This window comes from Pseudochaenichthys georgianus, chromosome 8 (genome assembly GCF_902827115.2).
Source record: "Pseudochaenichthys georgianus chromosome 8, fPseGeo1.2, whole genome shotgun sequence".
Classification (NCBI taxonomy): Eukaryota; Metazoa; Chordata; class Actinopteri; order Perciformes; family Channichthyidae; genus Pseudochaenichthys; species Pseudochaenichthys georgianus.
The window spans coordinates 14,701,635-14,712,043 of NC_047510.2; the positions used below are offsets into that span (position 1 = coordinate 14,701,635).

Consider the following 10,409-nt stretch of genomic DNA (forward strand, 5'->3'; position numbering starts at 1 on the left):
GCCGTTGACTTGTAATAAACTACCAGTGTTTGACATCAAAGCTCCAACTCTCCTCGTGTCTCTCTGAGTCCTGACTCTCCATTGCTGCAGAAATTTCCCTTACACTTTGTATATTTTATTTACTGCAGTTGTTCATGTATACCAGTAGTGAAAGGGTGTTAAATGAAATGTGGTGATGATTAATGGTTTTTGTGTTAATGTAATGGCAGTTAAAACAGGACCGGTCAAATTTGACCACGAACACCAAAGTAAGGGGGGGAAACGAAGACAATAGGAGGGTTAAGGAAAAGGCCTGCATTGAAAACCTTAACTAAGTTAAATAATAGGTATTAATATGAAAGTGCAGTACTTCAAGTATCACGCTAATAAAGTAAGCACACATTGCAGTTATTTGCTAACGGTCAGCGTTTTCATTCTTCATAGACTGTTGGATGTTTAATCTACACAGCAATGCATCATATTCAATAAAACCATCATTTGTAACTTATAGCTATCATGTGAGAACCACCTACCAATCATTCAAAGTTTGCTGAGCTCTGAAAAACAGCCTTGTTTGAGCCTTGTGATGATGCATTTAGAACTAATCCAAAAGGGTTTTGAAATAGTGTATTTATAAGAAGTTTTCACAATTTATGAAGACATTTTTAATCCTCCAGTGATATCAAAAAACTGATATCATCACATTCAAAGAAACAAGATTTTACCTGCAAGGGATTGAAAACAAATATTTTGTAAAGCAGAGCTGTTAGTTATAGTTAAGTAAAAAGTACAATCATTTAGTCACAAATAGTGCAGCAAAGTACAAAAGCAAAACAACTCCACCCTGAATAAAATTAGGAATTAATGAGACGTAAATCCTTATAAACTAACTCTTATAGTCTGATGGTTTGACCTGATATGATAGAGACATGAAGGAAGTCTTTCCCCTAAAATCTGTTTAAAAAACAGAGACACTAAGGAAGATCACAACAGGACTTACCCAGATATTACAAAACAAATACAAACAGTGTACAGTCAAAGTAAATGCCAGAGTGAGCCAGAGACACACTACCCCCTACTGTGCAAATAGCTGCATCACACTTACAACAGGCTATTTGCAACTATCAAGTCAGCCAGGAGAAGGGCAAATATATCTCTGATCACTTTTGGAAATAGATTTCTTTCTTTCTTCTGCCATTGTGTCAGGCGTAGTGTTATTAAGAGTGGAGAATATGTCTTCTAAAAGGTTAAGAAAGCATTACATGTGTTGATAATCACATTATTTGGAAGAGTTTTTTTGATAGATACCACAGTGTATTATTGTACTAAATACTAGTGATGTTACGTATTGCGCCGAGGCTTCGGAGCGTGTGTCGAGTAATCCCCGAAGCTTTTTGTGAAGCATGTATCGAGGCTTGTATCGTTTTGGGCCAGTGACGTCATCGATGACAAACGAAGCCTCTCTGCCTGTCGATACCACGTGACTGCTTCACGAAGCGATTCAGATCGGTTGAACTGTTGAACCACAACGCTCATAATACCCATGGATGTATACTAAGAATCATATTACCCCTCCTGTACCCGGCGGGCCCGGTGACACGATGGAATCAAGAGAGCTCAGACCAGGGGCGGACTGGGACTACAAATCAGCCCGGGACTCTCGACCGGCCCACTTTGGTAGCGCCGGCCCACCGCAGACTTGTATTATCACTGGTCCCATTGTAACCACTGGCCCGGAGCATTCGTCCAAAAAAAAAATCGACTAATAATGAAGAAAATGAACACATTTGTTGCAATAGTAATGTATGCACTAACTACATTACTAGCCTACTTCTGTACTACAACATTTGAATCATCAGTTCTCATTTTCCTCAATTGTTCATATTTGGTTTATTAAAATAATGATATTGTGGTCATTGTTAAAAAATGTCTGCTATTATGAGTATTATTATTTGTATAATGCACTTTCTGCCTTCCTGTCATTAGGAGTTAGACATGTAATGGCTATATGTAATTGATTTGATTAGAGCCTTCATTATTCTAAACTGCTGGGACATTTCGCCAATACCTTTATATGGTCTCTTCACTTACTTGTCAGCATAGGTCGGCATTGATGTACAGAGCCGACAGAAGAGCTTGTTTATATTGTCATCATATTGAGAGATGCAGCCAGTGACGCGTCCTGAAACCAGGAAGTAAGCTGCTGGTTCCCTCGACAAAAAGCAACGGGATTTCTCCACAGGGTTTTGGAAAATAGCTGGAAATAAGGTCTGTGGAAAACAAACCTGTTTGATAAATGCACGTTTTGTTCAGCCGGATAATCTCCACATGTCTACCCTACTTTTATAATTTTCGAATAATAAATCTAATCGATAGATTATAAAAGGGTTTTAGGACGAGTCACTTCACCACCAGAAGCCAACTCCATCGATCAAGCTGGATGAAACTTTCTCTCCCTCTTCTTCTCATACTCCCTGTCACGGAGCGTCCACACTACAGCTCCAAAAATAGCTTGGAGCTGGGCGTGTCTGGAGCTTGGGGATTTTATTCAAGTAACACGGCCAACAACCAATCACATGAATCTCCCGCCCCCGACATACAAAGCAAAAACCCCCGGGGATTTTATGCGAGCAATATATATATAAACTCCCCAAACAGGCGAAAACCTACCAGTTTCCCCCACTGTCTCTGCCACCTCCCTCCATGCCTGGTTCCTCCGGTTTGTATCCCGGTAGGTGAAGAGGGTCTGGTCATACAAAACCGGGTGATTCGCTACGGCGATAGTTAGTTTCTCCTCCGACTTTTTTGAAATATAGAAATGAACGGCGGGATATCTCTCCCAGCTTAGACGCGGTTTGATTGGCTAGCGCTTCAGCTGTCAGATTTTGGGAAACGGGATTTGATTGGCTGGCGCTGGCTACTCCGGCGTCCAGGCGACCAGAAGTTGAACAATGTTCAACTTCTGGTCGCCTGGGACATAGACATATAAAGAGTCAAAGAGACTCTTTATATGTCTATGGCCTGGGACGCCTCGCTCTGCTACCCACAATTCAGTTCGGCGAAAAAGCGCGGCTACGTGACGTCACCCCATTGAAAGTGAATGGGCAGATTGGAGCAGCTTGGAGCAGCTTGGAGCTTTCGACGCTGTCGACGCTGTAGTGTAGACGGGCCGTCACTCTCCTTTAACTCCTCCGGTGACTTTCTTTTATTTGAAGATTGTTTTTTGCCCGGCGCTTGACCGGTTACCGCTGGTATTAAAAACATTTGGCGAATGGTTAGGTGGCGCGATAGTCTGTAGTGAAGCAGCGCGCTCACGGGAGCCTGCTCGCGCTGCGCTCCGCAGCAAACAGCTGTTTGCTTTTCCCCCAACAACGACAACCGACTCACAGAACGCTATGTTGTAGCGTTAATAAACGAAACAATTTAACTAAATTGCTAGTCAAGCTACCAATACCACAGGAAACATTTTTTTAAAGCAATATTTGTAGTGGCCCAAGCGGGCAAGTGGAAAGTATGTTATGCTGGCCCGGGGTGTCTAGTGCTTCCGGGCCAGCGGGCCATTTAATATCGAGCCCTGCCGGTTACCGCCCGGCCCACTTCAGTACCGGCCCACCGGGATTCGTCCCGAACGTCCCGATGGCCAGTCCGCCCCTGGCTCAGACCCTCATAGAGGTCGGAACATGTCATAAGTATAAATAGATACAAGCATAAATAAATGTAGGAATAAAAACATCAATAAATACAGGAATACATATCTTGCAGTGTTTCAGGGAGCTTTAGTGTGTGTACTGCTGTGGCTCAGCTGGAAAGCAGTTGACTCATGACCGCAGGGTCCCTAGTTCAACGACTGAACAATACGTATTTTTTGTTGTTTATAAAAGCTACAGCTAAATGAGATAATGTAGTTAATAAATGTATTCTTTGATATGGTTTAGCTTTTCTCAGGCTACAACATGGTTAAGTTATGGATATTATTAAGGAATACAAATCCATCTTTGCAATGTTTAGCAGCCTCATTAGGCTTTTCAATCACAATCATTCAACTGGAATAAATACACTATTGTTAACATGAACATATGATTGTATGTTTGTTGTTTAGAGTTATTCTAAGGCTTTACTCAATGGGAACTCGGTATGAGATGATGGAGCACACTGTTGAGATGTCCAACCTGCCGGTTTTACACACTTTGACCAACAGGGGGGGTTTGTGTTCAGATGAAGCCTCATGAGGTGAACCCTTTTGCGAACCAATTGGCTGGAAAGCTTCAAAACTTCATAAGGCTTCATCTCGCCATCACTACTAAATACAGTGCTAGTCTCTTTAAACACTGATAGGCAACACCTTAGTGGCGTTAAAAAGTTGGTGCATGTGTTGGCTTGCCCGTGTTTTACGTTTGTTTGCACACAGCTGAGCTGCGCAGGGCAATCAAGTAAATTAGTTTCAGCTTCACTTCTTGAGCCGAGCCAAGTGGTAAATCATTGAACACATGCTGGTGACCAGGTGCTGCAAATTAACCAATTAGCTCTCCCTATAAGACAGGGTGATGAAAGCAGCAACCTTTCCATTACATTTCATCTTAGTAAAAGTGATCACATATCGAAGAAAATGAATGGTGTACCCAACGGGAAAGCTGTCGTCAGTCCGCCGCTTCAGCTGTTAAACTGCGAGCAAGCTCACGCTGCCTGTGGAGCGACGTTCATCAGAAAGTGGAGACTGATGGAGCACGAGATGGTGCACGCGATTGTGCACACTGGAACGGTGAGTTAAATGTTCAGAATTCCTAAAGTAATACACCAATGTAACTTTTAAAATGCATTTTGCCAAACAAACATGACGTTGTTCCGTCACACAGCACCCGTGTCTCTGCACAATTGCTGGCTGTGGTCATCGTTTCACGAGAAAGTCCCACCTGAGCCGCCACATGCTTCAGCACAGAGGGGTGAAGCAATTCCAGTAAGTCACATAATGTCACTGTACTGTTTCTCCTCACAACCAATACCCACGTTCTCATTCTTTAATTTCCCTTTTGGCAGATGCAAATTTGCGAGCTGCACGCAGAGTTTCTTCCACAAAGGCAATCTGAAAAGACATGTTCGCTACGCCCACGGAGACAAAGACAAGTATTTCAAGGTTTGTCTTGGTAAACGAATGTGCCCACAAGATGGCGCCAAAGGGTCGTATTCAAACAGCGTCCCCTTAAATGTACTGCTTGACGTTCAATAGCCAGTTTCAAGTCCTTTGTCATTTTAACCACTTACTATTTTTCTCCTACAGTGTAAACAGCAAAACTGCTCATTGACATTCAAAAAACGCAGGCTGTTTAAACTGCACCTAAAGGAGCATGGATTGCCTGCTACCTCAAAGTAAGTATGTCAAAAAAAGATTAGCTTTCATGTCAGAGTAGAAGACTACGATGTGCTGTAGTTTAAAATCAGACCGTTTTGTCCTATGAGTTAATTAAATGCATGTTAAATAATATGCACTTGCAATTTATATAATAAGATCCTTAATACCTGGCATGCAGGTTCTAGCAGAGATAAATGAGTGGGTGAAGTTGATTTTTAATTCATTTGTAATTCTTCCTGTCCTTGGTGGGTTACTTAGGTGTTCGAAGGCTGGATGTGCTGCCATGTTTAACTCCCATATTGAACGCAAAGCCCATGAGAAGAGGCATGCAGGTTGGTCTATTTCATAGCAGGTGTCCTTTAATCTTCTAACCCTGTGAAATTCTTTAATTAAAAAGGGGGTTGTGGCTTCATTTGCATGTAACCTTTTTGTGCATCCAAGCATATTCTTTTAAGACTCATAACATGTATGCCAGTTCCTCAAATGGCTCCAGAAGGGAGCCAACTGGGGCCGATCCTTTAATTTCCCCACTCACTGGCCTTGTTGTTTGGTCCCTGCAGGTTACAGCTGCCCTCGTGATAACTGCCAGGTGTTAGAACACACGTGGAGCAAACTTCAGAAGCACCTGCATGCCAAACACCAGGGTAAATATGCTCTAAATGTTCTAAAGTAATTTGTACCAACATTTTGTTTTGTTTCTCACACTTTGAAAATGTGTTGTAGCCAAGTTCATATGCCAAGTGTGTAAGAAGGAGTTAAAGAAAGCAGAAGCTCTGCGGAAGCACAAACGGATCCACGCTTCCCATAAGCCCGTGCTGGTTTGTCCCAAGGAGGCCTGCCAGGCCTACTTCTCTACGACCTTTAACCTGCAGCACCACATCCACAAGGTGCACCTCAAGCTCCTCAAATACAGATGCTCCTTCCCTGACTGCCCACGCACGTTTGCCATGAGGGTAGGTAACACTGTACCCTGTAAGGAGATTTATTTTCTTTGTAATTAATGGCTTTTCTGACACTGTTTAGGTAAGAATTGCTAATTTCTGGTTGTAAAGAAAATGCCGAATGAAGTGTTAATAACATGGATGAATTACATAATTTATATTCGTTAAATGTCTTTTCTTGTATTATTACATAGGAGAGTGTGACCAGACACCTGCTTCGCCACGACCCAGATGCCACTACACTGAAGGCAAGTCTGCAGATGTGATCTAAATCACCACATTAGTGAGCTCTAGAGCTAACTGGGAATATTGAATTGGGTTTTCTCTTTGAAACCTGTTTATCTGACTCCTCTGTGCTTCTGGCCAACTGAAGCTTTAGAAAGTAAGGGGGATATGTGAATATTGGGGGGATGTATATGGTAACTTCGGCCTTGGATTTACATGATCTTGTGTCCAAGCATTCCAAATGTGACATTGCACCGCAAGAACAGCCATTTTTTTTCAAAATCATTCTCATAAATTGCTTAATTTCTCAACAGAAACGTCGAAGGCCTAAGAAGTCCTGGATGAAGCGTCTGGACGGACACCACCTGCCCCTTGTGGAGGAAGACCTGCGTAATCTCTTTGCTCTGCGCATGAGGATCTCCAGACGTGCCAAAGTAGAAACCAACCTCCATGGCCTCTTCAATGAACGCAAGATCCGTCATTATGTTGACCCTGAAGTCAACCTGCGCAACTTGTTTGGTATCAAACGGCCTTATGTTTTCGAAGAGAAGCCTGAGGTCGAACCACTAAAAGTATGAATGATAATCCCTCCCAATAGCAGCAACGTTTGAACTCCCTGAAATCTGTTATTGGACTGATTTTTTTTCTTTGTTTTTGAGAAAATTGGGTCTCTTTGGTTCAGTTTTTTAATGTGGATGACACATTCAAGTATTTGTATTTCAAAGTAATTATTTGAATATGACTTGACACATTGATTGTCAAGCTATGGTGAATTTCAAAGATTGAATTCTAGTTCTTGGAGACAAAGGGTTCTCTTGAAATGTTTAATTTGTAATATAACAGGTGCTGACCCAATAAAATGAGTTACATTTTGATCAAAGTTTAAATGGTGTTATCTTTTTTTTTGGCTCATCAGGTATCATCTTCCAGACCTAAGATGCTCAGTCTCATTTTTTTGCAATGTAAAGAGTATTTATTTGTTGCCAATATTTAAACAGTTATTTTCTTCCAGCATCTATATGTTGTGCTTGCCTTGGCTTCACATATTGGTTGATATTTTCTGAACATTTTGGATCTCATGAAGTATGGACAAAAGGTCTTGCATTTGAGTAAGAGCTGAGTCACTGAAAGTATGTCACTTTGGGGGTGGAGGAGACCTTTGAACACACAGTCGATGAGTAGCAGCTGTCCAATCTTTTAAAGGTTAAGCTTTTCAATTTTGATATGGGCCTTACCAACATTTACACAAGATGGTGCTTGTGTGTAGTTTAAATGCTTTTCGTTACTTTGATTAGTCTAAAGTGCTTTCTAGGTTTTCATTAAAACATCTGTTATAATTTTTCCAATGTATATGATGGATTTCTGTTTTGTCTCGCAGTGTTAGAAATATATTTAGCTCATTTACAAAGTAAAAGTAGCAAAACATCACAAGTAAAAGTCTTTCATTCAAAACTACCAAATACAAATAGTCATCAGCAAAATTGTGAAGAATAAAAGTAACTACAATGCAAAATGTCAGAGCAGCATTATATATATTATAACATTTTAAACATTGCTTTACTTGAAGCACCTTGTTTGTCAGAAGATGCCCTCATTTTTGACTGCTTTTAAAATGTGCAATGTGCTAAATATGCAGTTAATTAACGTTAGACTTACATTTGGGTAAAAATCTAGAATTCCCTCTAGCGTAGAATCAAAAATAGGTATACTTAAAACGTAAAGGAGGCCCACCACTTGACTCATGCCGTTGGTGTGAATGAGTTAGTGTACCTCATTCACACAAACGGTGTTTCGGGGCCGGTTCGGAGCTGGAGCTTGAAAAGCACTGCAGTGGAGCAGCCTCTTATACCTCATTCACACCCAGGGCCGAATCCAGGATTTCCTAAATACAGAGGTCCAAACATGCTAGGGGGGTTCGGGTGATATCCCCCGAGATTTTGGTGATTTTCATGATCTAGTTAGGTGCTTTTTAAGTCCTGTGGGGGGTCACACATTGGATAATATATTGATTTCAAACCATGTCAGTGGGCTGCAGCATCAATTAGTTTTGAAAGTGTGATGCATAAGAATCAGTTTGTTACTATTAATGATCTGCACATGCAGAAGAGGCTAAAATGATCACAAAACATTGTCAACATTCATTTTCCATGTCTCTCTCCTTTCCATAACCTGCAGCCTCTCTTCCATCTTCTTTAGTCTCTCTGTCTTCTTCCTGTTCATTACTCTCTCTGTCCTCTACTCTTTCTCTTTGTTCAATCTCTCCCTCGTTGTTCACTGTTTGCTCCTCCTCACTTGTCGCTCCTGCCAGTGAATTAAAAGCAATTTAGCAGTTTAGTTAATTTCACTTGTTTGTTTGCATAATCTATCTTTTTATTTAATTCTGTTTTGTTTGATTCTCAAAAGAGAACAAAGATGTAAGCAAATTGTGTTTTATACAATTGTATGTTATTATGACATAACTGCAATATATGTATGTTGTTTTACAATTATGCCTATTGTCTATATTGTAAATGAAGACTATTGTTATAGATGTAGATAGATGGATAGATAAATAGATGGGGATATTAAGCCTACATTCTTTTGTGTGACTGTACCTGCAGTTCCTCCCTGACTTCCATCACTTTCTCCTGTCCTGTCTCTTCCTTACCAACGCTGAGCTTCGACTGACGTAGTCTTTTCATTTCATCTGAGTCAGTGTAAAAAGAAAACAATACAATGTTATATCTTCAATGTTTTATTCAAATTGAAATGAAAGAAAAGCATTACAACATTTGTTAAAAGGTAATCCTTCTGACATTGGATGAATGTAATTAACGTTAGCTCTCTAGCTAGTTTATTCATGCAATTTAAACCAAAGTATAGCCTATCGCTGCAATATAAGTTAGTGTGCATGTTGTCGTACGTCCACTGACTAACGTACAGCGTTCACACAGGATCTGCTGGTCATATGATCGATGTCCTGATGAACAGAAACGGGTCATTCTACAGAAAAGGTGGAAGTGCTGTCACTTACTTTTTCAGACACCAAAATACATGACATTGACCAAATACTCACATTCATTATATATGTTGAATAAATAGAGATTGTCTTTGCAATGGTACTAAATAAATAAAAAATGGTTTTATACGTAAATTGCAATTTATTTAAAATGCCAAGTTCAAGGAACTGCCTTGTCACTTTGATCATGTAGTTTTAATTTAAAAGATTTTTCAATAAATAAATCTAATTTATATTTACATAACATTACGAGCATTAAATATAACACTGAAATGGTAAAAAAAAAACGCAAATTATTATTAATAATATCAAATAAATGTCAGTCACCCACAATTACGTCATTGGTGTTACTGCTACACAAAACGCTTTTATTTTGAAATAATGTACTGTCTCTGAAGTGCCTCCTGTAACAAGAGATCATTTGAGGCAGTGCAGTGGACAAAGACATGAGGAAAGTCAGATACTTCTTATTTTGTTTGTTAAAGGTGTCATTTTATCTTCAAATTTTACATGCGTCTTTCAAGTCTGTCATTAGTGTTACTCATTGCATAGCCCTAGGGGTGAACATTTGAATGGGAAAATGTATTGTATTGAAGAGTTAAACTATTTTGATATTGACTGAAGCCCAGAGATGGGGTCGTTACTAAAAAAAAGTAATATATTACATATTACATATTACTTTAAAAAAAAGTAATATATTACACTACTGTGTATTCGTCATTCAAAACAAGCAACAACCGGAAAACAGAGAAGAAGAACTACGTGTGTGTGTGTGTGTGTGTGTGTGTGTGTGTGTGTGTGTGTGTGTGTGTGTGTGTGTGTGTGTGTGTGTGCGCACGTGTGTGTGTGTGTGTGTGTGTGTGTGTGTGTGTGTGTGTGTGTGTGTGTGTGTGTGTGTGTGTGTGTGTGTGTGTGTGTG

The 10,409-nt window shown here is 40.2% G+C and overlaps 1 protein-coding gene across 1 annotated transcript; it reads left to right on the forward strand.

Annotated features, from left to right (window-relative positions):
- The first annotated feature begins 4,519 nt into the window (after positions 1–4,519).
- 42sp43 (P43 5S RNA-binding protein) lies at positions 4,520–7,362 on the forward strand. Its single transcript, XM_034089820.1, has 9 exons — positions 4,520–4,738; positions 4,833–4,933; positions 5,014–5,110; positions 5,255–5,343; positions 5,585–5,658; positions 5,887–5,970; positions 6,050–6,279; positions 6,462–6,515; positions 6,807–7,362. The coding sequence occupies exons 1-9, from the start codon at positions 4,586–4,588 to the stop codon at positions 7,068–7,070; spliced, it is 1,146 nt and encodes a 381-aa protein (XP_033945711.1). The 5' UTR covers positions 4,520–4,585; the 3' UTR covers positions 7,071–7,362.
- The last annotated feature ends 3,047 nt before the right edge of the window (positions 7,363–10,409 follow it).

Bases quoted from the DNA above. Each gene is read 5' to 3' on its own strand.
- 42sp43 (XM_034089820.1), top strand. From the start codon at position 4,586: ATGAATGGTGTACCCAACGGGAAAGCTGTCGTCAGTCCGCCGCTTCAG. The intron at 5,111-5,254 runs GTTTGTCTTGGT...TTTCTCCTACAG, and splicing joins ACAAAGACAAGTATTTCAAG to TGTAAACAGCAAAACTGCTC. The intron at 5,659-5,886 runs GTTGGTCTATTT...TGGTCCCTGCAG, and splicing joins CCATGAGAAGAGGCATGCAG to GTTACAGCTGCCCTCGTGAT.